This window comes from Peromyscus californicus, unplaced genomic scaffold (genome assembly GCF_007827085.1).
Source record: "Peromyscus californicus insignis strain IS unplaced genomic scaffold, ASM782708v3 Scaffold_4__1_contigs__length_199733344, whole genome shotgun sequence".
In the NCBI taxonomy this organism is placed as follows: Eukaryota; Metazoa; Chordata; class Mammalia; order Rodentia; family Cricetidae; genus Peromyscus; species Peromyscus californicus.
The window spans coordinates 169998538-170026062 of NW_026294562.1; the positions used below are offsets into that span (position 1 = coordinate 169998538).

General features: G+C 48.2%; 2 protein-coding genes across 9 annotated transcripts; both read right to left on the minus strand.

The window, feature by feature from the left end:
- Positions 1 to 21259, minus strand: LOC128095563 (zinc finger protein 226-like). 3 transcript variants are annotated; one of them, XM_052714641.1, is made up of 5 exons: positions 21233 to 21259; positions 7832 to 7871; positions 5954 to 6000; positions 4960 to 5086; positions 1 to 1472 (listed from the first exon to the last, which is right to left on the minus strand). In XM_052714641.1, the coding sequence occupies exons 3-5, from the start codon at positions 5966 to 5968 to the stop codon at positions 13 to 15; spliced, it is 1602 nt and encodes a 533-aa protein (XP_052570601.1). In that variant the 5' UTR covers positions 5969 to 6000; positions 7832 to 7871; positions 21233 to 21259; the 3' UTR covers positions 1 to 12. The 3 variants fall into 3 exon arrangements, with proteins under 3 accessions (XP_052570601.1, XP_052570600.1, XP_052570602.1); XM_052714640.1 differs by lacking the exon at positions 21233 to 21259 and adding an exon at positions 8943 to 9642; XM_052714642.1 differs by lacking the exons at positions 5954 to 6000; positions 7832 to 7871; positions 21233 to 21259 and adding an exon at positions 1688 to 1786 and having other exon boundaries at positions 4960 to 5073.
- Positions 12267 to 27454, minus strand: LOC128095565 (zinc finger protein 45-like). 6 transcript variants are annotated; one of them, XM_052714643.1, is made up of 5 exons: positions 27353 to 27454; positions 25040 to 25100; positions 24324 to 24364; positions 21233 to 21359; positions 12267 to 14393 (listed from the first exon to the last, which is right to left on the minus strand). In XM_052714643.1, exons 3-5 carry the CDS (start codon positions 24336 to 24338, stop codon positions 13078 to 13080), a joined length of 1458 nt encoding a protein of 485 aa, XP_052570603.1. In that variant the 5' UTR covers positions 24339 to 24364; positions 25040 to 25100; positions 27353 to 27454; the 3' UTR covers positions 12267 to 13077. The 6 variants fall into 6 exon arrangements, with proteins under 6 accessions (XP_052570603.1, XP_052570606.1, XP_052570604.1 ...); XM_052714646.1 differs by lacking the exon at positions 21233 to 21359 and adding an exon at positions 25211 to 25324 and having other exon boundaries at positions 27353 to 27435; XM_052714644.1 differs by lacking the exon at positions 27353 to 27454 and adding an exon at positions 25188 to 25324.
- Positions 27455 to 27525: the final 71 nt, after the last annotated feature.

Consider the following 27525-nt stretch of genomic DNA (forward strand, 5'->3'; position numbering starts at 1 on the left):
TCCTTTAAAACATTATTTTATAGACCGTTTTTCCTGAACGGATTCCCTGATGTTTTTGCCATCTCTGGTGCTCTTGGAAGACCTATCACTGCTGTGGATTCTGTGATGAATTAGAAGATTTGACCGCCAACCAAAGTTCTTACCACAAACCTCACACTTGTAAGGTTTCTCCCCTGTGTGAACTCTCTGATGAGACTGTAGTTGTGAAGAGCGGCTGAAGACTTTCCCACACACATCACATTTGTACGGCTTCTCTCCAGTGTGGACTCGAAGATGGACTTGAAGATTGGAATTCAGGGTATAGCCTTTACCACACACAGTACATACGTATGATTTCTCTCCGGTGTGTATGCCCTGATGGGCCTGAAGACTTGAAGGTCGACTAAATTCTTTCCCACAGTCAACACACTTATAGGGTTTTTCTCCCGTGTGGACTCTCTGATGAATGTAAAGATTGGAGCTACAAATGAAGCTCTTCCCACACTCCTCACATTTGTATGGTTTCTCTCCTGTATGTACTCTCTGATGGGACCGAAGATGTGAATTCCGACTGAAACTCTTGCCGCATTCGTCACATTTGAATGGTTTCTCCCCAGTGTGGAGTCTCTGATGGTCCTGAAGATGAGAGGCCTGACTGAAGGCGCTCCCACACGCCTCACAAGCATACGGTCTCTCCCTGGTGTGGACTTTGAAATGAACATTAAGTGCTGATCTACAACGGAAAAATTTTCCGCATCGCTCACATTCGTATGGTTTCGCTGTTGTGTGGACCTTCTGGTGGCTGGGTGGATGTGGATTGTGACTGGCCCCCTGATGTCTTTCTCCCATGCGATCTCCTTGACAAACACAACCATCTGTGCTATCATGGATGCCTTTCTCACATTCAACCCATGTGCAAGACCTCTCTCCTGGGTGTGACGGCTGGTGAGGGCCACAGCTGGAGACATCAGGCACAGCCTCTTTAGACCGGTCATTTTTCTGTGCAGTGTGAATCGCTCTATTCTGGTCAAATGGCGCCATCTTTTCGTGCTCTCTCCCATAACCACTGGGGCTGTAAGAATCTTTACTTTTGTGTACTCTGTGATCATTGTGGGAATGTGAAATTCTACTTGCAGAGTCAACATCCTGTTTACTCCGACCCCGATCACTTCTGGTGGAAATCTGTTGATATCCATTCTTAGGACTCTGTGGCTCACTCAGGAAAATTTTCTGCCAAGAACCCTGGGTTCTCAACATTGGAAGTGGGAGTCTTCCGGTACCAATGGGCACCTTTAATTTATGACTCTGTACATGGTTCTCATCTTCAGAAACGACCTGGCAGGGAGAATCACCCTGTAACTGAGTAGTATTTACCATGGAGTCTTGACACCTGGTTAAGTTGTCTATGACCCGCTGCCAGATTTGCCAGCAGGAAAGGGCTTCATGTGACCCTCCATCTTGGACAGCCCTTAACTCACTCTGATTGTTAATTCCTATAAAGACAGGGAATAAGACAAGTGAAAACTGTTCACACTTCAGGATTTCACACTTAGGTCACAACACTAGACTTCAATGCAACTCAAGATGATTCTTCAGCGTATCTTTTTTTATCATTAATGAAGTTTTCTGGTTTAAATACTGACAGAAACCAAGATATCATCTACTGAGCTCCCAACTATTAAAAACCAAGGCTGGAGAGATGGCTCACCAGTTAAGAGCACTGGCCGCTCTTCTAAAGGACCCAGGTTCATTCACAGCAGCTCACAACTGTCTGTAACTCCAGTTGCAGGGGATCTGACACCCTCTTCTAGCCTCCATGGGCACCAGGCATACATGTGGTGTACATAAATATATGCAGACAAAACACCCATACAGAAAAAATAATTTAAATAAAAAAAAGAGAACTAATAAAAGCCATTTAAAATCAATTACTGACATACTCTCTGAATTTTTTTTTCTTTTTAAAATTATGTATCTTTCCTACCACTTGACAGTGTCAACAGGAAGGAACATTTTATGGTGCTTGGTTTTCTAGCCACTACCCAGAACCCTGCCTGGCATGTGTTCCAGCAAAGTACATCAAGGTGGCTTCCCAGTTCACGCTGACTCCAAATCCAAGTCACAGAAGCAAGAGTGTTTTAAAGTAAATGCATGAAAGAGATCTGGACCGAAGTGCTGCTGAGAAACTGCAAAGCCATGTCTGAGGCAGGGGCATAGGGTGGAAGTAGGTCAGTGCTGAGGACAGAATCAAAGGCCAAAGGAAACGCCTGAAACAAAAGGAGGCGCGAAGATATCCCCCAGCGCTCTGAGGCATCTGCTTTCACCTGAGTTAAGAGTCAAAATTCAGAGGCAATGAAGGCTGTTGTCATTGTGAAAACAAGGAAGCCAGTATTTTGGAGTTAGCCAGGCGTGGTGGTACACACTTCTGATCCCCGGCACACGGGAGGCAAAGGCAGGCAGACCCCTGCAAGTCTGAGGTCAGCCTGGTCTACAGAGTGAGTTCCAGCCAACCAGGGCTATAAAGTGAGTCCCTGTTCTCAAACCAAAGTCTTCCAACTTGATAAATGCAGTATATCAGTGAATTAGAAACTAAAATAGTGGTGGCGCACGCCTTTAATCCCAGCACTCGGGAGGCAGAGGCAGGCAGATCTTTGTGAGTTCAAGCCCAGCCTGGTCTACAGAGCGAGATCCAGGACAGGAGCAAAGCTACACAGAGAAACCCTGTCTCGAAAAACCAAAAAAAAAAAAAAAAAGCTTGTGATAAACATTTAGAGGAAATAGGTGACAGATTACCAGAGAACCACCACAAGCAGTAATGGCATCACTAAATGTCTACTGAACATATATAATATATGCATATATATTATACATAGAATATATGAAACATATTTTACATACATATAAAATGCATGATATATAATATATACGTAATATATTACATCTATTATTATATACATAATAATGTATATAATTTCCCCCATACGTTTGTTGGGCTAACAATGGAATATTAATTTCTTACTGTTGATGTGAACTTTGGAAAAAACTAATGGAATGCAGCTGGGCAAATCTTTTAAAGGTGAGGGTCACTCTGGCTACTTTCTTAGACTCCCTTCTCTGATATAAGGAATAGGAAGACAGACTTACTCTTCCTACAGATATATCTGAAGAACTAATCATAAGAATTCTCATGGGAAACATTTCCCGGATGACACCTTGGTGGTGGAGCACCTGTCTGGCATGCACGAGGCCCGAGGTTCGATCCCAGTGCCGAGTGAGGGTGGGAGTGGTGAAAACCATATTTAAACGTGATTTCCTATACCTCCTCACACCACGTCACAGAGAAATCTTACTCAGGCTCGTCATCTCCATAGAACCACAAGTTCTTTAAGACTGCGTGAGTCAACCTGTACAAAGCCACACTCCGGAGAAGTCAAAACGAGGCTAGGGATTAATGTGAAGACAGATCCACAAGCCTGTCGCAGTAACCTAGGAACAAGGCTGGACGTTTGGGCAGCATGATAGGATTAACAGGACAGTGAGCAGCAGGTCCTACGGCTGAGCCACGTAAGACTGCGCCTAAATGTCTCCCCCGCTGGGTTGCCCTATTCATTAGAGGCTTCACTTCCCTTTCCACGTGTGATTTATCTCATTTGAGAAGTTGATGCTCTGTGAACACGCAAAATCACAGATGTAAAAGGGGCATGCTAGAGCGAAAATGCACTGGAAACTTCAGTTGCAACCAAATCGTCATCAATACCATGAAAATAGTGTGTTTCAAACTTACAACAGTCCAGTGAAGAGATACCATTTATTTTGTGACCCTCCCACCATAAACATATACTGCAAAAACCAAGTTGGACCTACTTTCAGCTGCCGTCTGCAGTTATCAAGTCCCTCTTACACCTACTCGGGCACCTAGCCGGCTTTCCCTACAACGTGTATTATTTTCACTAAGGAAGGCTGCTGTTTTCTACTTCTTCATTAATTACCAGTACAGGGGCTGGACAGATGGCCCAGTGGTTAAGGCCACTTGCTGCTCTTCCAAAGGACCAGAATTCAGTTTCCAGCACCCACAACTGCCTAACTCCAGCCCCAGGGGATCCAATGCCCCCTTTTCTGACCTCTGAGGACTCCCACACCAAAGTCTCTCTCTCTCTCTCTCTCTCTCTCTCTCCCCCCCACACCAAAGTGTCTCTCTTTCTCTCTCTCTCTCTCTCTCTCTCTCTCTCTCTCTCTCTCACACACACACACACACACACACACACACACACACACACACACACACACACACACAAATAATAAAAATAAATATCTTTTAAAAAATCATCAGTATAAGGGCTGGAGAGATGGGCCAGCAGTTAAGAGTGCTTGCTGCCTTCCAGAGGACCCCAAATTCAGTTCCCAGCACCCACATCCTGTGGCTCACAACTACCCATAACTACTGATACCCTCTTCTAGCCTCGGAAGGTACCCACACTCATGTACACACACACAGAACAAATAAGATGTAATAATTTTTAAGAATAATAAAATGGCCAGGCAGTAGTGGCGCACGCCTTTAATCCCAGCACTCGGGAGGCAGAGGCAGGTGGATCTCTGTGAGTTCAAGGCCAGTCTGGGCTACAAAGTGAGTTCCAAGAAAGGCGCAAAGCTATACAGAGAAACCCTGCCTCAAAAATAAATAAATAAATAAATACATACATACATACATACATACATAAATAATAAAATGTGGGGCTAGAGAGGCAACTTGGTTGTTAAATGCACTGGCTGGTCTTCCAGAGGACCCAGGTTGAGTTCTCAGCACCCACATGGGAGCTTACAACCATCTGTGACTCCACATCCAAAGGATGTTTTCAAGACAGGAAACATCTCCTCTCTGCTCACAGGAATGAACAAAGTCAGGAAACCATTTGAGAGCCCCAAAGCTTCCCAACTCCAAAGTCACAAAGGTATGTGCCAGAGAGCATCCATCCTCACCCACTGAGAGCAGGTTCTGAAAATTCTCCACCATCACCTCTTGGTACAGTTTCCTCTGGGCGGGGTCCAGGAGCCTCAGCTCCTCCTCACTGAAGGCCACAGCCACATCTTTGAATGTCACCGTCTCCTACAACAAGCAAAAGCGACCTCAATCTCTGTTAGCAACGTTGAAACAGTCTATCCTGAGGGAAGTTCAGAAAGACTCAGGAAGTTCTAAGATGAGGCTCCTTGAGATTCCAGAAGTAAACAACTCGTAAGTCTCAGGAAGTCCTTGAAACTGACCAGATGCACAAAGTCCCTCTGGGCACAGGGTTATATGAGCAGTAAGGACTGCTGAGGGGACTCAGATCCGCAGTTTCCCGGAAGGGACTCCTCTACCTATTGAGGTGTCTGCAGGTCATACATAAAGTTTCAGGGTGACACCTTTCTATGACACATCATGCTCCTGGAGTAACCCCAATAAATTCACTGATTCACCAACTTGGACTTGGGCGGTATTGTTACTAGAGTCTGTTGTGGATTCCCTACGTGGAGTGAGTAGACGTTTGTTTGTGTCTCCCCAGGGAAAGGGTCAACACCAATGTCCACTAGACATACAACGGCCCTGAAAAGGCCAGGAGGGGTTAAACTTACAGGGAGGGGCAAAGAGGCGTCTGACACATCCTACGGACCTCCAGTGCTTTTGTACATCCTGTTTTTAAAATCTCGTTTATTCAGTGTGTGTGTGTGTGTGTGTGTGTGTGTGTGTGTCACACAGGAGTACATGTGACACTGTGCTCGTGTGAAAGAGAGTGACTTGTGGAAGTTGGTTCTCTGCTTCCACCATGTGGGTCCTGGGGATCAAACTTAGGTCACTGGGCTTGGAGGCACGCACCTTGACCCCTGCGCCATCTGGTCTACCTTCAAGGGCTTTGAGTCTCTTTACAAGAGAAAACCCCTCCAGCACGAGATCACCTAGGTATTCTGATGGCGGAAAATGGCAAATTCTATTTACCTTGTGTGTGCTCATCTTTTTCTCGCTCCTTCCGGGAGGTACAGAGCCTAAGAAGGCAGAAATAGGAAAAGAGATCAGAGGACATTGAGCCAGCGTGTCACTGACCACACGGCTGACCCGTGTCAGACGGTCAGGTCATGTTCCTCGTGGCTCGTGGTCAGAGGAAGGCAGAGACGCCGCGTAGGACGGGACGGGACGTATGCCTTTCAGGAGCACATCACAGAACAGTTCACCCAATCACAACAGTAGATTTTCTTATACTAGTTTTTGCAATTTTCTGTAAGCTTTAAAGTATAAGAAAAATTTTAATAATCAGAAATTGTCATAGTGACCACTGGTAACAATGGTGATGACGGTGCCCGGGAATGCTAATCCACAGTAACCAGTAGTCAGTCTTCTCAGTCCTGGAGGAAGTACTCAGTACAAGAGAAGGCAAGGAATCCACTCCCTAGAGCATACAGGGAATGCATCCAGAATTCTAATTTGACCCTACACATCTACCTACCCCTGGGATTCTGTAGTAAGGCATGACTGCTGATAGTATTTATTGTTTAATCCCAGCACTGGGCGGGGGAGGGGGGGAAGCAGGCGGATCTCTGTGAGTTCAAGGCCAGCCTGGTCTACAGAGAGAGTTCCAGAACAGTCAGGGCTACACAGAGAAACCCTGTCTGGAAAAAAAAAAATTATTGATCAAGGGGAAAAAAAAGGTCTCAGGACTGGATAGGATTACAGTGTTTCCGGCTCCATTTTATCTGTGCTACGAGGCACAGTGAACTTTCTAGGCCTGAATTTTCAGATGAGACCCTTCCCTGGACTGTTTACATTTGACCTGTGAGGGAACCACACAGGTCAAATGTAATGTAAAAGGTAAAATTCCTGTATCTGCAGGAATTCAGTTAGGTGGGCAGGGCTTGAGCATGGGCGGGGCTACCCAGGTGAGGCCAGGGCTGCCATGCCAGTTCATGGTGAGTTTCTGAACTGCTGCAGGGGACAACCAGTCCCCAGGAACAGAGCAGCCACGAAACAGAAACTTACCCGAGAAAACCTGATAGAACCAGGGCCATTGTTCCATTGACACGCTAAGGTAGTACAATTTTTCGCTTTACATAATTCTGTATTTTCCGACATTTCCATGTCTGTAAGGTAAACATTATTTGGGAAAACTGGAATAGATAAAAAAACACTTTTTGAGAAACCTAACACAAGGGACTGGGGAGATGGCTTAATTGGTAGATCTGGGCAAGCATGGGGGACCGAGTTCCATCTCAAGAATGCATTTTATTTTAAAAGGGAGTGGGTGTACAGGGGGCTGAATGCCAGTGGCCCAGGTTTGTGCCAGTGCTGGGAAGGGCAGCTAATGGCATTATCTCTTGCTTGTTGGCTAGCTAGCCAGCCTCACCTAACTGGGCAAGCTCAAGGCCTACAAGGTGATTCGGTGGTAAAGGCTCTTGCCACCAAACCAGACTGAGTTTGAGCCCCAGGACCCACGTGGGGCAGGTGTGCAGCATCTACCCCAAGTGGTTCCCTAATCCCCACCTGCACACTGAAACTCTCGTGCCCCACCCCGCAAGTAAATGTTAAATGAGAAAAGGGGGACTGCTTGGGGAAAGGCAGCCTACACACACACACACACACACACACACACACAAATATACAAACCCTGCTCTCAAGATCCCTATTTTCACATCACAGTTCTAACCTATTTTTACATGATACTGTCCAGTTTCCTCGGCAAGCTTGGATTAAAAAGACTATGCAATCAGTGTGGGTTTGCACATGCTAGCTTCTGAAGCCAGCCTCCTGACTCGGTGGCTTCCTTGTATTACAGTCACTCCCAAGTGTACAACCCTACACATCCTCCAGCGTCATCTTACTCACGTGGGTGGGGCTCCGCGGGGTGCTTTTGGGGAAGTCAGGGCTGCGGAGAAACAGAAAATAGCAAAATTACAAAATTCCATCTCCAACTGGTGGCTCGTGCCCCAGTACCTGCAGCCAGCTCCTTCCTGTAAGGGTCATAGGTGGGGACAGCCCTGAGCTTGCTAGCTCACAGAGGCTGTGAACTGGAATATTACAGTGGTCTCCACGAGACCCACGTGCCAGGCAGTTTTAAGCATTTTACGATCCATTTTTTTTTCCACCTCTAAACATTCTATTAGGAAGTCTAACTTCTCTTTTGTAGAACAGCCAGTAAACGCAGAGGGACCCGCTAAAGCCGCAGGAGCAGAGCAGGCTGTGGGGCAGGAGAGGGAGATGCAGGAGGGAGGGGGGGCTGCGGGCAGGGAGGGGCCTCGGGAGGGGGGCTGCAGTGGAGAGGGGGCTGCAAGGCGGGGAGGGGCTGGGGAGGGGGGCTGCAGTGGAGAGGGGGGACTGCAGGAAGGGAGAGAGGGCTGCAGGCGGGGAGGGGGGACTGCAGGCGGGGAGAGGGGGCTGCAGGCGGGGAGGGGGCTGCAGGGAGGGAGAGAGGGCTGCAGGCGGGGAGGGGGGCTGCAGGCGGGGAGGGGGGCTGCAGGCGGGGAGGGGGGACTGCAGGCGGGGAGAGGGGGCTGCAGGCGGGGAGGGGGCTGTAGGAAGGGAGAGAGGGGGCTGCAGGAAGGGAGAGAGGGCTGCAGGCGGGGAGGGGGCTGCAGGCGGGGAGGGGGGCTGCAGGCGGGGGAGGGGAGACGGCAGGCGGGGAGGGGGGGGCTGCAGGCGGGAAGAGGGGGGCTGCAGGAAGGAAGAGAGGGCTGCAGGTGGGCAGAGGGGGGACTGCAAGGCGGGGAGGGGGCTGCAGGCGGGGAGGGGGGACTGCAGGCGGGGAGGGGGGGACTGCAGGCGGGGAGGGGGGACTGCAGGTGGCAGCAGGAGGGGGACTGCAGGCGGGGGAGGGGGGACTGCAGGCGGGGAGGGGGGGGACTGCAGGCGGGGGAGGGGGAACTGTGGAAGGCGGCTAGCACCAGGGGCCCGCAGACTGGGGGACGGCCCCTCCCCTGGGATGCCACCAGCTCCTTACCTTTCAAGCCTCGCTCCTTCCTTATCTCCCCAAATGCAGGAACTGACGATCTCAAGCGCACCTAGGGGACGTTCTAGGGGTTCCTGGCTAAAATAACTCAAACCCAGGGGGACAGACAGCTAACGAGCCAACCCGAAGCGAGTGAGTTCCCAGAATTCCGCGTGGAGAAACTGGTTCTGGCTGGGTGGTAACGGAAGTGAGGATGCAGGGGCACGGACGGCGTCCCAGAATGCTAGAGGACGAGGACCGCCCTCCTCCATCGAATTTCCTTCTCCGTTTTCATTTCTCAGGCTCCCTAAGAAAGTCCCGGGTCAGAGGTCTTTACACGGTAGTGGTAGTGTGTGTACCTTGAAAGCACATAGGGTCTGGGGCTGGAGAGGTGACTTAGTGGGGAGGGCACTGTTATTAGAGGCCGCGGGTCCCAGCACTCACAAGGGAGCTCAAAACTGCTAACTCCAGTTCCAGAGGACCAGCCGCCTTCTCCCGGCCTCTGCCTGTAGGTGATGCCCAGACACAATGCAAAACGGCAAAACATCCATACAAATAAAACCTTTTCGTTGTTGTTGTTTTGTTCTTGTTTTTCGAGACAGGGTTTCTCTGTGTAGTTTTGGAGCCTGTCCTGGATCTCGCTCTGTAGACCAGGCTGGCCTCGAACTCACAAGAGATCCGCCTGGCTCTGCCTTCCAAGTGCTGGGATTAAAGGTGTGTGCTACCACCGCTGCCCCGGCTCAAATAATTTTTTTTAAAAAAAACTAAAAATATACAAAACAAAACAGACCCTATTTATTTATTGGTGTGTTCATGCATGTGTGTGAACATTCTACTGCACCAGCGAGGAATTCATGGGACAACTTCCAGGAGGAAATTCTCTCCTTGCTCCCTTGTAAGGCTAGGGAGCAGGGGCCTTTCCCTGCTGAGCCATCTTGCCAGCCCTTGACAGCAAAGGCCACGCACATGAAAATAACCAACTTTCAAAAATGGGCCAAGATTCAAACATGGTTCAGCATTTAAATAGGAATATGTTTAGCAAACAAGGGCATGTTATGGTGGTATTGTGTTCCCCAAAATATTGTGTACCCTAATAAACTTATCTGGGGGTCAGAGAACAGAACAGCCACTAGATATAGAGGCCAGAAAATGGTGGCACACACACCTTTAATCCTATCACTTGGGAGGCAGAGATCCGACTGTATCTCTTTTAAAGCCACACTGGAAACAGTCAGGCATGGTGACTCACGCCTTTAATCCCAGGAAGTGATGGCAGAGAGCAAAAAGGTATATAAGGCGTGAGGACCAGGAACTAGCCTGGATAAGCCTGGTTAAGCTTTCAGGCTTTCGAGAAGCAGTTCAGCTGAGATCCATTTGGATGAGGACTCAGAAGCTTCCAGTCTGAGGAAACAGGATCAGCTGAGGAATTGACAAGGTGAGGAAGCTGTGGCTTGTTCTGCTTCTCTGATCTTCCAGCATTCACCCCAATACCTTGCTCCAGGTTTATTTTCATTAATAAGACCTTTTAAGATTCATGCTACAACATGTAGAGATAATTTTTAAAGAAAAGAAATGGATATAATCAAAATGAGCCAGCACCATAAACTTGTGAGAGGCAAAAAAAAAAAAAGGGGGGGGGGCAAAACCAAAAGAAAACGCTAATATCCCAAGTGCTGGTGAGGAGAACTGAACTATCACACAGTGATGGAGAGGATGCAAAATGGACAGCTGTGTTTAAAAGCTCTGGTTTTAGTAACAATTAAATTTTTTTTTTTTGGTTTTTCGAGACAGGGTTTCTCTGTAGCTTTGCGCCTTTCCTGGATCTCGCGCTGTAGACCAGGCTGGCCTCGAATTCACAGAGATCCGCCTGGCTCTGCCTCCCGAGTGCCGAGTGCTGGGATTAAAGGCGTGCGCCACCACCACCCGGCTTAAATATTCTTTTTACCATTAATCAACATAGTAATAATTGTGAATCTGAATGAAGGCAAAGGAAACCATGATACAGGACATGGTTTTCAATTGTTTACAGCTGCTTTCCCCCACCCCATTACCAAACCTGGAAACCCAAACAAGTGTGATATACTCATACAAAAGAATACTATTTAGCAATGAAAAGGAATGACTGAGGCCTGGGGATTGGGGGGAGGTAAAACACTCGCTTCTGTCTGGAGCCATGGGTGCAGTCTCTAGCAACCCCCACCCAGGACACACACAAAATGGATGGATTGAAGAGTCATACAAGTGAAAGAAGCTCGATGCAACAGGCCACACAGGATAGGGTTCCATTTATGACATTTTGGAAAAAGCGAAGAATACAGACAGCCCAGGATCAGTGGTTGTCAAGGGCAGAGGTGGGGGAAGAATGCAGCGAGGATGCTGACACTTACCTGCCGTAGTGGGAGCCGCCCCACAGGAACCAGCTGCCAAATCGACAACGATACAGCAAAGTCTGTCTACCGTGTCCAATTCCATTAAAGCCCTTTCACTGAGATGCCACAGTGACCTCTTACCTCACTGAATATTGTTTCCTGAATAAACGGAGAGGTCACACTCCACGTACAAAAGCATCCTGCATGCCGGGCGGTGGTGGCGCACGCCTTTAATCCCAGCACTCGGGAGGCAGAGCCAGGCGGATCTCTGTGAGTTCGAGGCCAGCCTGGACTACCAAGTGAGTTCCAGGAAAGGCGCAAAGCTACACAGAGAAACCCTGTCTCGAAAAACCAAAAAAAAAAAAAAAAAAAAAAAAAAGCATCCTGCACCTAAACAAGCCCTGAGAATGGACGTAACGTAGCTGCAGTTCAGAAACCATAGTGTTTGTTGGCACTGAAGGTGGAACTGACTGGAAATGGCCGTGAGGCACATTTCTGTTGACTAGAAACATCATTTACAGCTATGTTGATGACCACAGAAGCGTAAACATTTGTCAAAATTCAGGAAGCAATAAAATTGAGATCTGTGCATGTGTGACTACATATAAATATATTTCAACGATGGACAAGCATGCCAAAAAGCTGGCCACAACCCACTGATTTCCCAAGCCACGAATGCATGAAGACCTTCAATTTGATAGACATTTGTCCACAGGCTCCACAGGGTTGGGAAAATTGGCCTGTGTGTATAACTTAAATGTTCTTCAAGCCTCCTAGGAATAATTTTACAGAAACTTTAGTCAGAGATAGATTGAATAAAAAATTTCAAATGACTGCTTTTCTCAAAGCTGACTTAAGAGTTACTGAAGGCATATGATGTCTCAGGCACTGCTCGGGAATATAGGTACACAATGTAGGTATACACCTCAAGCGTTTACTGTTAATCAGGAAGAAATGTATTTCAAAACAATTTCAATAAGTGATACTTTATTAACGACGAAAGCAAATTTGCATAGTAATGCTGTGGAACACTTTTATATAAGAGGAGCTATTTGGATGTTTAAAATCACACTGGCCAGGACACAACACAATCTGCAGCTAACTGGTTTGATACTTAAGTATGAAGGATGAACAGGAAGATACTGTAAGTAAACTATTATGCTTCTGTAAGAGCAGAAACTGTGCGTACAGTAGAAAGCACTGCAATTCCTAACAGACAACGTCGACCCTGAGCAGAGAGACTTCACACAGCACCTGTGGGCAGTGTGTGGTGACAGGGAGAGGTCAGGGCTCATGCTGTGTGTTCGGAGAAAGGCAACAGTAAAGTCACACAGTCGCAGCTTGGGTTGGAGCTGCCAGAAAGCCCTCAGATTTACTGCCTGTGGAATTTGGGGTTTCAGGTCACTGGATATGTAGAAAGCTTGTAGTGTATGTAAATACCTTGTGACCACCACATTCGGTTATGCAGCCCCACATGAGGTTGTGACTAGCAGCTTAAGAAACTCTGCTCCTGTCAAAAAGATCTTGTCCTTTCGGCCCTAAGATGTTTAGATACCTCCAGATCACACTCGACTTTCCTGCGGTTACTGTCTCAGCTTGTTAAGATCAAAGTTCTGAATGAAGTCTGCATGGCTCCAACGTACAGGCTTCTTTGTTCTGTGGTCTCCCTATCATTGTTAAAACATTGACCCTTTTGTGATCCAACTCCTTTGTCTCCCATGACACTTCGAAGAACTGGAACATTTCGGCTTCCTTCTGAAATATCAGAGCATAAAACCTTACAGAATTTGTTTCCCGGGCGAGTCCTCTGGTGCAGGGAAATCCCTGTGACCCTCATCCTCAGCATGGGCTCGCTGGTGAACCAGGAGACCGGAGCTCCAGGTGAACCCCTTCCCACAAGCCTCACACTTGTATGGTTTCTCTCCAGTGTGAACCCTCTGGTGTGCTTTGAGGTATGAGCTCCAGCTGAAGACTTTCCCACACTCGTCACACTTGTACGGTTTCTCTCCAGTGTGGACCCTCTGGTGGTCTTGGAGGTAGGACCTCTGCCGGAAGCGTTTTCCACACACGTCACATGGGAATGGTTTTTCTCCTGTGTGGACTCCACGGTGAGCTAGAAAATTGGATGCCCGACAGAAACCTTTTCCACACTCCTCACATTGATAGGGTCTTTCTCCAGTGTGGGACCTCTGGTGGGCTTGCAGGTGTGACTCTACACTGAAGGCCTTCCCACACTCTGCACACTGATACGGTTTCTCCTCACTGTGGACTCTCTGATGCACCTGGAGAATCGAGACTCGACTGAAGGCTTTCCCACACTTCTCACATTTATAGGGTTTCTCTCCTGTGTGGATTCTACAATGAACGTTCAGATCTGAACTCCGGCTGAATCCCTTCCCGCACGTGTTACATTTGTAGGGTTTCTCCCCAGTGTGGGTTCTCTGATGGGCCAGAAGAAGAGAGGCCTGGCTGAAGCCCTTCCCACACGCCTCACAGATGTAGGGTTTTTCTCCCGTGTGGACTCTTAAGTGATTGTTAAATTCTGAGCTGTGACAGAAACTCTTCCAACAAGCATTGCACTGATAGGGCTTGTTTCCAGTGTGGCCTCTCTGGTGGTCCAGAAGCGTTGAGACCCGAGTGAAGCCCTTCCCACACTCCTCACATTTATACGGCTTCTCTCCAGTGTGCCTTACCTGATGGGCTTGAAGGCTTGACAGCCGGCAGAAGGAGGTGTCACATTTTTCACATCTGTACTTCCTCTCTCCGGCGTGGGCTTTCCCGTTCACCTCAAGGTGAGAGCCCCAGCTAGAGTCTTTCTCCTCTGTGCAAGGTTCTTCACCACCGTTCATTCCACAGCGGAGGTGCAGCTCTGAATTCCGACTGGAAAGTTGACTGAACTCCGCTTCTTCGCTCTGGCCAGCATCCTGTTTCCCCAACGCAGAGCCAGTTCCTCCATCATTCCCCCTGCAGTCCCGACCCTGGGTTAACTCCCTTGTAACTTGTTGCCAGATTCGTGAGCAGAAAAGCTCCTCCTGTGGCAGGTGCCTCCATCCTGCCTCCTGAAGTGACTCCATCTCATTTAGATTCTTGGCTCCTAAAAGCATAAAGGGAATTCAGAGAGAGGTAGGGCGTGTGGCTGCTCTGGTGGCTGCTGTCGGGGTTATGTAGTTAAGCCCACAGCCTAAGGCTTCACTGAACCAGAGAATGGTACCCCCTTCCCTTGAACATCCTGTGTCCTGTCTTCTCACCTACACACCCTGGAACCCGGGGCAGTGCAACAGGCTCCCATTCACCATGTAATAATGAAAACCATCAAGAACCCCGGAAAGCATCACAGGTGAATGATAAGTTCAAATTTTTCTTATCTCTAGAGCAAGACAAGTATTTCCATCAGGAAAAAAAAAAAACAAAAACAAAAAACAGCTTTTTTTTTTTTTTTTTTTGCCAGGTGTGGTGGCGCACACCTTTAATCCCAGCATTTGGGAGGCAGAGGCAGGCAGATCCCTATGAGTTCAAGACCAGCGTTGTCTGAGAAACTCTGTCTCAGGAAAAAAAAAAAATATATATTTTTATATATATATATATATATATATATATATATATATATATATATATATAAAGGAGAAAAGAGAAGAAAAAAGAAAGAAAGAAAAGGAGACAGGAAGTCAGAAAAAAAACAGAAGGTAAATGGCAGTCACTGACGATCCCCATATCACTGGATCATGCATCATGCCCATCTTACTACAGAGATGGTCTTGCCTTGCAAGGGGAAGACCACAAAATCCTGTTGATTTTTTTTTTTTTTTTTTTGAGACAGGGTTTTATGTATCCCAGGCTGGTCTTGAACTCCCAATCTTCCTGCCTCCACCTCATGAGTGCTGTTTTGTTGTTGTTTTGTTTTTTCGAGACAGGGTTTCTCTGTGTAGTTTGGGTGCCTGTCCTGGATCTGGCTCTGTAGACCAGGCTGGCCTTGAACTCACAGAGATCTGCCTGCCTCTGCCTCCTGAGTGCTGGTATTAGAGGTGTGCACCACCACCGCCCAGTGAGTGCTGGTTTATACCAGGACTCCACACCTTTTGTTTGTTCAGGACTGGGGAGTGAACCGAGGACTCTGCACGTGCTAGGCAAGCCTTCTACCACTGAGCTACATCCTTGGCCCTTTTTCACGGTTTCAGACAGGCTATCAAATTTTCTCTGCTTTGCTTTGAAAATGCCTTCTGAGTAGCTGAGATTACAGGGTTGGGAATTACCAACAGGTCTGGCTACATCTCTAGCATCTTTTTTTTTTTTAATTCAAAACACAGTCTTAAGATGGGAATTGAGCAGCATCTGGGATGCAAAGGCAAGCCAGTCTGGACCTGTGAAGGGTTACACAGTGAAGACAATAACCAACAAGCTGAGCGTGATGGCCGGGGCCTGTAATTCCAGCACTTAGGAGGCGGGAGAATCACAAGTTCAAGGCCAGCCTCAGCTGCATAGTGTGTCTGAGGCCAGTCTGGACTACTAAGACCATGTCTCAAAAAACAAAAGCAAACAACAGAAAAAGGGAAATTATGTTATTGGGAAAAAGAAAAATTTAGCTGCCACTAAAGATTTACATGGACTGGAGAGATGGCTCAATGGTTAAGAGCACTGGCTGCTCTTCTGGAGGACCAGAGTTCAATTCCCAGCACCCGCATGGCAGCCCACAACCATCTAACTCCAGTCCCAGGGGATCTGATGTCCTCTTCTGACTTCTGCTGCTACTAGACATGCATGTGGTGCACAGACATACACACAGGCGGGCAAAAATTAAGGTTTACATGACTAGTATACCTTTTCAACTATTTCACCCCTTTTCTTGATGCAGAAACATGAGAACAAACAATATATATGTAGAGTGATGGAGCATGGCATCATTTCCTTTCTTTGATTTAATCACCGTATTTATTTAATAAGCATTTCCTCTTACATTTGTCCTTAAAGTTTTGTCTTTTTGTTTTTTAAATGACCTTCAGGGGCTTGGAGTGGTGGTTCAGAGGTTAAGAGCACTGGCTGCTTTTTCGGAAGACCTGGGTTTGATTCCCTCCACCTACATGGCTGCTCACAGCCATCTGTAACTCCAGTTCCAGGGTAAGCTGATGCCCCCTTCTGGCCTCAGAGGGCACTGCATGCACCTGGCGCACAGACATACATGCAAGCCAAACAACCAAGCACATTAAATAATAAAACATTTCTTAAAAGGACCTTCAAGGAGCTGGAGAGATGACTTGACAGCTAAGAGTGTGTTTTGCCTTTGCAGAGGATGTAAGATCAATACCCAGCACCACATTGGCAGCTTACAGCCGACTGTAACTCCAGCAACGAGGGCACTGACCTCAGGTGCACATACCCTCACACATAAACATACTTTCAAATAAAAAATAAACTTTAAAACTGACCTTCAAAGGAAACTTAAAAAAAAAAAAGACTATGCTCCTGAGAATTTTTTAACCAAAACAATACATCCTCCACACAATTCTACCATGACCAACTGTGCTCTGTTATACAGACAGGGATTTAGCACATGACCTCTGTCAGTACGAAAACACAGGGTCTCAGTAGGTATTCCTTGTTGTCCTGGAACCTGGTAGATCAGGCTAGCCTCCGACTCACAGAGAGCCATAGTGTGCATCACCACACCCAGGCAAGGCTACCTCGGAGGTGTCACCAGAGGGTCACTCCAGTGTTAGAAGCTGCTATGGGACCATCAGGATGACCACCAAGGCACCTCCAGAGGAGCCCAGAAAGGAAAGACGACAAATGGCGCCGCAGAAACGGCCCTTGGGACTCCTGTCCCCTCTCCCTATGTGTTTAAAAACATTTCCATGTTTACAAAGCCAGCAGACTCAGGAAAAACGTCACGTCAGGAAACCAACAGGGAACACGATGGAGGCCGGGAAAACGTCCTGCCTGGGCTGCACTGCTTCACACTGAAGCCTGGGGTCCCAGGACTTTAAAGTACATTCAGTGGCCGGCGCTTGAGCAAAATATGTGTGTGTGTTAATTGTGTGCATGTGCATCTGAGCAATAAATACAGGCAAGGCCTTGTATGTGCTAAGCACAGCTGTCCTGCTAACACCCCTGCCCTTAAGATGTATTCTTCACTCAGCCTAGTATATAACAAGTTCTAGGTCAGCCAAGGCTACAGAGTGAGATCCTATCTCAAGGAGGAAAAAAAGGATTTATTACTTACTATATACATCAAAAATAAAAATAAAAGCATGTATGGGGTGTAATGATTCTTCAGTCAAACAGCTGAATTGTTTAAGTGAAAAATTCTTAGTATTGGCACACCCTGGAAAAGATAAGGTGCGTCCACTGAGTTTTTCAAGTATGTAGTTTGTCATTTCTGCAGAAAGTACCATTTCTGAATGTGGTATTCTTGTGTCTTCTAGGACGTGTATCAGATTTGGGGAGAATAATTAATCCCTTCCGATCAAGCTGTGTTTCTCTATAAGGCATCAACTGGCCCCTTATTTAAACTGAACTCTATCTTCCCTAATGTATCGGGAAGTGAAACTGTTTTCCTTTCTCCCTCCGCCCCACAAGGTCTCGCTATGGCTAGTAGATTTCTTCTACAGCATCTGTTGTTTCTGTAGACAACCAAGCCATGACCGTCATACGGTACTTTTAAATAAGACTAAACAACAGGCGATATTCTTCCCTGGGCCTTTCCAGAAGGGGCGGGTGGCTGTGAAGCAAAGACGGCCTTGAACGCTGCTTGTTTTCTGAGGACTTCCGTCCTCACTGTAAGGGGCAGGTCACTTCTAGGGTCCTGGCTAAGTGGCCTTTGAAAAGCCTGGGATGCAGCTCAGTGGTAGCAGCCTTGCCCAACACATACCAGGCCTTGGCTCCATCCTCGGTACTGCCACAATGAAATAGAAAGCACCTCCCCACCGGGCGGTGGTGGCGCACGCCTTTAATCCCAGCACTCGGGAGGCAGAGTCAGGAGGATCTCTGTGAGTTCGAGGCCAGCCTGGTCTGCAGAGCAAGCTCCAGGACAGCCAGGGCTACACAGAGAAACCCTGTCTCAAAAAACCAAAAAGAAAGAAAGAGAGAGAGAGAGAGAGAGAGAGAGAGAGAGAGAGAGAGAGAGAGAGAGAGAGAGAGAGAGAGAGAGAAAGAGAAAGAAAGAACCTCCCCACACGGGAAAGACATTCGCTTTAAGGTGGCTGAAACCCTGGCCCCAGGGAAATGGCATCAGGGAGGCCATTACGTCATGCAGTTGCTGGAGTGACAAATGTGAACTACCTGATATGGGTATGAACAGACACACGGGACACTGTAAGCCATCGGAAATATCCAGACTTGATGTCCCCAAGTAATAAGGCATGTAGGTGCAGGAAGCCACAATGTGGCTCAAGTCCAAAGGCGTCCGTGGGAGCGGAGGAGTGAGACGAGAGGGCAGGATGGCAGCACTAGAGTACAAACCCCGACAAGTTCCCCTGTGGCCTGGGCACAGACCGACAGTGGCGCCAACACTGTGCCCAAGATGACAGGCAGGACAGACTCGGGTCCCCACCTCAGAGTCCCCACCACAGGTGGCCATCTTCACAAGTCAAAGCTCACATTCTCTCTAGAACTGGGTGGAGGTGATAGTCTGAAGCTCTATGGAAAGTTTTATCTCAAATTAACTCTTGGGGGCTGGAGAGATGGCTCAGCAGCTAAGAGCACTTACTGTTCTTGCGGAGGACCCAGGTACCCACACTGGGTGGCTCGCTACAGCCAGTAACTCCAGCTCCAGGGGATACCATACCCTCTCCGAGCTCCGTGGGTACCCACAGATACACACACAAATAATATACCTTACTAAGAGAAAGTAAATTCATGGGCAGGTCAGCAGGATGGTTTAGAAGGTAAAATCTCTCGCAGCCAAGGCTGATGGCCTGCGTTCCAGTCCTGGGACCCACATGGTGGCAGAAGAGAAGTGGCACCCACACACACACTACATACATACTCATATTCAGACACCACACACAAACACCACACACAACACACACACAACACACACACACACACACACACACACACACACACACACACACACACACACCAGTGTGTTTTCCAAACTTCTTGTTTTGCTCTATTTTAGTTTTTGAGACGACAGTTTCACACTGTGCCCCACTAGCCTCAAACTCATAGTGATCCTCCTGCCTCTGCCCTGCTTTCTAATACTCTAGTTGTGTCATAACAAAAGAAATATGTTTAGTGCAAAAAAACACCAAAGAGGCAGACATTAGCATAAGTTATTAGAACGGTTCCGTTTTCAGCAGCACTGGTGATTCAAGCCTGTAATCCCAGCATTTGGGAGGCTAAGGCAGGAGGGTTACAGGTTCAAAGCCTGCCTGGGAAACTGTGCGTGCAAGGCCAGCCTGGCTGTGTTAGGGAGACCTTGCCCAGATAAAAAGTGACAACAGTATTAGGGATATATCCTCATGCCAGAGTGCTTTCTTGCATGTGTAAAGACCCTAGAATCAATTCTACTAACACATACACACACACACACACGCACACACACACGCACACGCACACACGTGCGTGCTTTCCTCTTACAATCTCTCACACTATTTTTGACAACAGGCTATTGTTTTAGTTGCAAAGAGAAGTTACCACCAAGGGCTCTGATTACTGCCCACCCTTTTTAGGACAGGGTCTCAATGTGTAATCCTGGCTATCTTGGAACTCGCTCTGTAGACCAGGCTAGCCTCAAACTCACAGAGATCTGTCTTCTTGCTGTGGGATATCTTTCTGTACGCTGTGAATATGTGTTGCTCTGGCTGGTTGATAAATAAAGCTGCATTGGCCTGTGGCAGGGCAGGGTAAGGTTAGGTGGTACATTCGAACTGGGGATGAGATGAAGGGTGGAGTCGGGGGAGACGCCAGCCCACTGCCGAAGGAACATGCCAGCAGACCAGGAACGCCACGGCCATGTGGCAACAAATAGATGAACAGAAATGGGTTGAATTAAGGTGGAAGAACTAGCTACCAAGAAGCCTGACCCACAGGCCATACAGTCTGTAAGTAATATAAGCCTCAGTGTGTTTACTTGGGACTAAGTGGCTGCAGGATGCCAGAGGGAGAAATTTGTCCCCGCTGCAGGGCTGGGCAGGACCAGAGAAACCTTCCGTTTATATCTTCTCTGCCTCTAGAGTGCTGGGATCAAAGGTTTGTGACACAACACTTGCCTTTTCTATCCTATTATTTATCTCATTAAAAATTTGTTCATAAAGGGCCAGCAGGACAGCTTTGAGGGGAAAGGCACCTGCTGCCAACCTGAAGACCTCAGTCCCCAGGACTCACATGGTGTAAAAAGAGAATCAACTCCCACAAGTGGTCCTCTGGCTTTCCTATGCATGCTACGGCACATGAGCACCCACATACAAACACACACACACACACACACAGCACATCTTTTTTAATTTAAGGTGTATTATTTTACGTGTATGAGTGTTTTGCCTGCATGTATATCTGTGTACCATGTGCATGTCTAGTGCCTGTGTGGGTGAGATGAAGGAGTCAGGTCTCCATGGGACTGGAATTACAGGTGACTGTGAGCTGCCATGTGGGTGCTGGGAACCAAACCCAGGTTCTCTGCAGGAGTGGCCAGTGTTCTTAACCCTGAGCCATCTCTCTAGCCCCACAAAGTAATTTTTTAATGTAAAAAAAATTGTTCCTATATTCACTACATGTGTGGAGGCGATCACCATTAGAGAAGGCACAGAAACGCAGCATCACGCTGCCCACCTGCGGTCCATGTACAACACACACATTAGCCGGGGGAGAAACACTAGAAAAACCCAGCTCTGTATCCCACAATGATTCAAAATCTTGAGACCCCTTCAAGAGCTGCATGCAGAGCCAGGGCCACAGAGACATCGTGGGAGCTACCCTCTGCTACACAACCATCCTCACCCACTGAGAGCAGCATCCAGAAGTTCTCCAGCATCACGTCTCGGTACAGCTTCCTCTGGGCAGCGTCCAGCAGCCCCAGCTCCTCCTCACTGAAGACCACGGCCACATCCTTGAATGTTACTGCCTCCTATAATACCAAACACATGCCCCCTAAATCTTGCAACAAAGGGCAGCTGAGGCTGGGATGGGGCAGTGTGCTGGTATTGTGTTCCCCAAAATATTGTGCACACTAATAAACTTATCTGGGGTCAGAGAACAGACAGTCACTAGATACAGAGGCTAGAAAATGGTGGCACTCACACCTCTAATCCTAGTATTCCAGAGGCAGAAATCCCTCTGGATCTCTGTGAGTTCAAGGCCACATTGGAAACAGCCAGGCATGGTGACTCACACCTTTAATCCCAAGAAGTGAGCCTTTAATCCCAGGGAGTGATGGCAAAAACAGAAAGATATATAAGGCGTGAAGACCAGAAACTAGAAGCTTTTAGCTGGTTAAGCTTTTAGGCTTTGGAGCAGCACAGTTCAGCTGAGACCCATTTGGATGAGGACTCAGAGGCATCCAGTCTGAGGAAACGGGATCAGCTGAGGAACTGGCGAGGTGAGGTGGCTGTGGCTTGTTCTGTTTCTCTGATCTTCCAGCGTTCACCCCAATACCTGGCTTCAGGTTTGATTTTATTAATAAGACCTTCTAAGATTCCCGCTACATCGCAGGGTCATGGAGTACCTGCCTGGCATCCACCACGTCCTTCCTGTGTCCCCCACCCGCAGCACCACAGACATGGGGGTGGGTACAATGCCCCATGCCAGCACATGGGAGGCTGAGACAGGAGGGTGACTTGTCAGTTGGAAGCCATACTGAGTTCCAGGACAGGATGGAACCCTGTCTCAGAAACATAAAACTAACAAAAAGACCACTTTTTACATAGCGTTCAATTGTCCATTTTCTTATACGTTAAAACTGCAACATCAACAAATACGCAATTTTAAAATTATAATGTATGAGGCAGACTTCTCATTTTTTTTTCCTGCTCCGGAACAGTCCTTCTGTACACTGTGAATATGTATTACTCTCATTGGTTAATAAGAAGGTGACAGGCCAGTAGCCAGATAGGAAGTATAGGCAGGACAGCCAGACACAGAGGAGAGACACCAGTCGGCTGCTGAGCAAGCAGGACACATAGAAAATGAGGTAACAACCCATGAGCCATGTGGTGAGGCACAGATAAGAAATATGAGTTAAATGTAAGAGTTAGCAAGTAACAAGCCTGAGCTATCGGCCGAGCATTTGTAAGTAATACTAAGCCTCTGTGTCAGTTATTTGGGAGCAGGTGATTGGGCCAGAAAAACTCCACCTACATTTTTCTATTGTATTCTTTCCCTCAAATCCATATAAAGACCCGTGGTTCTTTATGCCATAGGCAACAGTGAACCCATAACAAAAACCTGGGCTAGCAAGAGGCAGCTCGGTGGGTGAAGGCATTTGCCATCAAGCCAGGCATCCTAAGTTCACTTCCTGGGAGCCACATCGTAGAAGGAGAGAACTGACTCCTACAGTTGTTCTCTGACCTCCACATGTGTGCTGTGGTATGCACGTGAGTACACACATATACTCAAAACAGATGTTAAAAAAATCCTAATATAAATAAGTGAAAAAACAACGTGATATTTGTATTTACTTCGTGATTAGGTTTTTTCTTTTTTCTTTTTTTTGGTTTTTTGAGACAGGGTTTCTCTGTGTTGCTTTGGAGCCTGTCCTGGATCTCGCTCTACAGACCAGGAGGCTGCCCTCAAACTCACAGAGATCTGCCTGCCTCTGCCTCCCGAGTACAAGGATTGAAGGCATGTGCCACCATGCTTAGCTGTAAAATAATATATTTTCATATGTTTACTAACTATGTTTATTTCCTCTCTGTGGTTTTGTTGTTGTTGATTTTTCGAGACAGGATTTCTCTGTGTAATGGCCCTGGCTGTCCTGGAACTCACTCTGTAGACCATACTGGCCTTGAACCACAGAGATCCGTCTGGCTCCGCCTCCTGAGTGCTGGGGACTCAAGGTGTGTGCCACCTGGCTCTGCTCCTCTCTGTATTTTATAATTTTCTTTTGAGACAGGATCTTGTAGCTTAGGCTGGCCTCAAATTTGATGTAGCCAAGGATGACCCTGCACTACTCTAAGCCTCCTGCCTCTACTTCCCGAGTGTTGGGATCACAGTTGTGTGTGACACCATGACTGGTGTGTGTGGTGCTGGGGATTGAACCCGGGGCCTTACGCATGCAAGGCAAGCACTCTCTCCATCGGGCTAGGTCCCTAGCCCCATGTTCAGTAGGCTCTCTTCGGCACTTTGCCTGTCCTTCTAGTTAACCAGTGTGATAGCTTACGGCTATGTGAAATTCTATCGACAACGTTAAGCTCAGTGGGTGTTGGTTCTGCACTGCCCTGGATCAAAGCCAGGTCGCTGAACATTCGAGGCAAGTGCTCTGCCCAAGCTCATTTCCAGCCCGTATTGCCATTCCTTAGCATCCATGTGGTGGACATTCTCCTTCTTACTCTTGTCTAGCTCTGTGTATAGCAGTGTCCCAACCTGAACGATGCTGTCATGGGCTTTTCTAGTCTGTGACTGTTGATCCAATCATATTGTATTTTTATTATTTTTTAAAAACACCTTTATTATTTCTGATTATGTGTATGTGGGCCGGGCATGTGCATGTGAGTGCAAGTGTCCTCAGAGGCCAAAAGAGGGCAGCAGAGTCCAGGGAGCGAGTTACAGGCTGTTGTGAGTCACACGATACAGGTGCTGGGATCCCAACTTGGGTGCCCTGGAAGAGCAGCCAGTGCTTTTGACCGCTGAGCCCTTCTTTATTATTTTATTCATCCCATTATAAAGTGATAAAAGTTAAAGTGACACTAAAACACATGGTGACTAACATCTGGCATCCGAGGGCTTCTCAAATGTCCTCTGACCTCCACATGCACACCACACTGTGGCACAGTGCACCTGTCTACAGCCACGCCCACACAACAAATAAACCAATAAATGTAAGAGAGAGAATTAAAAAAAAACCCAAAAACATAGAACAGTCAGTACAACTCACCTTGAACTTGGTCATCCTGTCCTCCCGGGGAACGGCTGCATCTTAGGAAGGGGTAACGATGGGAGAGAAAAAAAGCCATGAGCGTCTGGCCAGGTTCTGACTAGCTCCCACGGCAGCGTGCTATGCATGGCAGTTGTGCTGCTTCCTGGGGAGGCTGATGTAGACAGCGCTCACCCTGCAGCCGGGAGCCCCTGGCCAGGAGCGACCCGCCCAGTACAGAACCGACAGTCTCCTCTCGGCCTTTCATACCGGCACGGTGGAGAAGGGCTGTCCAGCCGGTGCTCTAGGAATCAGGCTGTGCCCTGGGCCAGCTCCTCAAAGACACGAGGTTTTGCAAACTCACTAAACTGAAGGGAGAGCCATGGAAGACTTTGCCATGGAAACAGAGACAACTGAATAAAGTCCCCGCCTCTGGGAAACGTATGCAGCCGCATTTTGATAATCAACATAATTAAACTTAACAAACTACAGGAAAATCATCTTTGCCAGGCAGAAACAACAACTTGGCTTGATGTTACACATCTGCAGTTCTGGCACTCAGGAGAGACTGAGGCAGGAGGACTGCTATCAGTTCAAGTTGGCCTGGATTACACAGGGAGACCCTATCTCAAAAGTCACCATAAAGAGCTAGAAACGTGCTATTGTTTGGCACACCAGGGGCCCCGAGTAGCCCAAGCACGCTGGCACACTGCTCCACGAAGGTTCCTCACACATACCTGCAGAGAAGCTGCTGTGTGACCTCGGTCCCAACACCTAAACCGCTGTGCACATCCTCAGCTACAAAAGGGACAGAGACAGAGAGTCGGTCCTACGATTATGACGGGGAGGAAATGAACACACACAGGCAGCACCGTGACGAGGTACCTGGTGTGTTAGGGCCTTCTCACCAACAAAGATGTCTACTGTTGCACCCATGAACACGTGAGGTCAGAGGCAGGTGGGGTCCCTGAGCCCAGCTTCATCTCGCATCCAGCATGCCAAGCCTCGTCTCACTGTTGTTTCTGATGACGACAATAGATGGACAGGAAGAGGGAGGGGGGGGGGGGAGGGAGGGATCGCTGACTGACAGGGCGGAGACGGGTCAGAGGGGCAGGAGCTGCTCCCAGGCAACCTAAACTGGTGTCAGCGCTCTCATCTGAAGGCACCAGGATGAGTCGCGGTCCCAAGCAGCCATCACCTTGACTACGGATGGACAGACCACCCACAAGATAGGAAGAGTTAGCTATGACGGAGAAGGGACACCCCGTAACAAATCAGGGGTCCCCTGGGGCAATGCTAGCCATTAACTATGTATCAAGCCACTTTTAGTGATCTGAGTCAAAACCAGGATAGGGAGACCCAGCACGGCTGCTTAATTATGTACACATTTGCCCTGACTCTTCCTTATTATTTATTTAATTACAGTAATCTAGAGCAACTGTTCTCAACCTGTGGGTCATGACCCTGTGTGCTGTGGGATGTCTTTCTGTACGCTGTGAATATGGTTTATTACCATTGGTTAATAAACAGACTGCTTTGGCCTATAGCAAGGCAGGATAGAGTAAGGTGGGAAATCCAAGCAGAGAGACAGGGAGAAAGAGGGCGGAGTCGAGCCATCCAGCCACCCAAGGAGCAACACGCCAGCAGAGCAGTAATACCATGGCCACGTAGCAATACATCGATTAACAGAAATGGGTTAATTTAAGATGTAAGAGCTAGCTAGTAATAAGCCTGAGCCACAGGTCAAACAGTCTGTAATTAATATTAAGCCTCTGAGTCAATTATTTGGGAAGTGGCTGCAGGACCAGGGTGGGACAGAAAAGCCTCCATCAAGAATCCGGTGTATCAGATATTTACATTATGATTCATAATAGTAGCAAATTACAGTTACAAAGTAGAGACGAAATAATTTTATGGTTGGGGGTCACCACAACACGAGGGACCGTATTAAAGGGTCCCAGCAACAGGAAACTGAGAACCGCTGACCTAGGGTATGTGTGCAGGGCACAGGTGTGGCCACCAGAGCATCTGCTGCACGAGTCGGCTCTCTCCTTCCACCATGTACGTTCTGGGGGTTGAACATGGGTCGTCAGGCTTGGCAGCAAGCACTTTTACCTGCCGCGCCATCTTGCAGGCCCCTGTTCCCCTATTTCACCTAAAGTTCAGGTCAGTACCATGAAGTCAGACCAGGGGCTCACTGGACCCCAATGCAGCCACTATGGTTCAGTCTCTTCTCTACTCTTCACCACTACTTCTGTCTTTGGTTGGACTGGGCAGGCGACTGAGCCTAGACTATTGGGGTTTCCTAAGGACTTTGGCCCTAAATCTCTGGTTATTATTCCAGGCAATCCTATGTCTTGATGAGAATATATCCAGAAAGCTATGAACCTAGACCATGGACCTGGGCTGTGGAAGTCCCGGGCCAACCTTGAAGCCCTAATTTATCCACCCTATCTCAAGCCCTTCATCACTAAAATAAGAAAAATAAGCACGGCGTGGTGACATGCATCTTCAATCCCATCACTCAGGAAGGAGAGTTGGGTAACTCTCTGAGTTCAGAGGCCAGCCTGGCCTACATGGGGGGGGGGGGGGGGGGGGGGTCCCAGGACAGCCAGGGCTACACAGAGAAACCCTGTTTCAAAAAAAGATATTGCCTAAAAGCTAACGAACCAAATCACGCTGGCAACACATGTAACTCCCTCACCAAGGGGCCCACATGCAGCAGACACTGCTCAGTGTCTGGAGCCCTGTTCAGTGAAGTCCAGTTCGGCGGCTCTCTTCCCTCCCCCGGTCTCTCTGCCTCTCTTTCTCTCTCTCCTAATAAAGCTCTAGAAAGGTAACCAGGGCTCGTCATTCTTCCGACACCACAACATCCTGCGCTCTCTTTCGTGGGCGTGGCCGCCGCTCTGCGGGATGGAGGGAGGGAGGCTCACTGGCCGCCCTGCGCTCCCGCCCCGCCAGCCTGCAGCCGACTCCCCGGCCGCCGCCCCCTGCAAACCTCCAGATCCAGGGGGGTCAGTCGAGGAAGCTGCGGGAGAGAGGAGACTCACCCGAGAACACCGGGAGCGGATGCTAACTGAAACCACCACTTCCCAGACCACTTCGCATCAGCCCGCTCTGCCAAACCACGTGCAACAATCAGAGAAGTTGAACTACACTTCCCAGAATGCTCCACGACCGCCAGGCCTCGGCAGAGGAGCGCCCAGGGACAGAGATTCCGGAC

Coding starts and splice junctions, on each gene's coding strand:
- LOC128095563 (XM_052714641.1), bottom strand. Junction 1,473..4,959: donor TCAGAACCTGCTCTCAGTGG/GTGAGGATGGAT, acceptor CTGTCTTTATAG/GAATTAACAATCAGAGTGAG.
- LOC128095565 (XM_052714643.1), bottom strand. Junction 14,394..21,232: donor CTGGATGCTGCTCTCAGTGG/GTGAGGATGGTT, acceptor TTATGCTTTTAG/GAGCCAAGAATCTAAATGAG.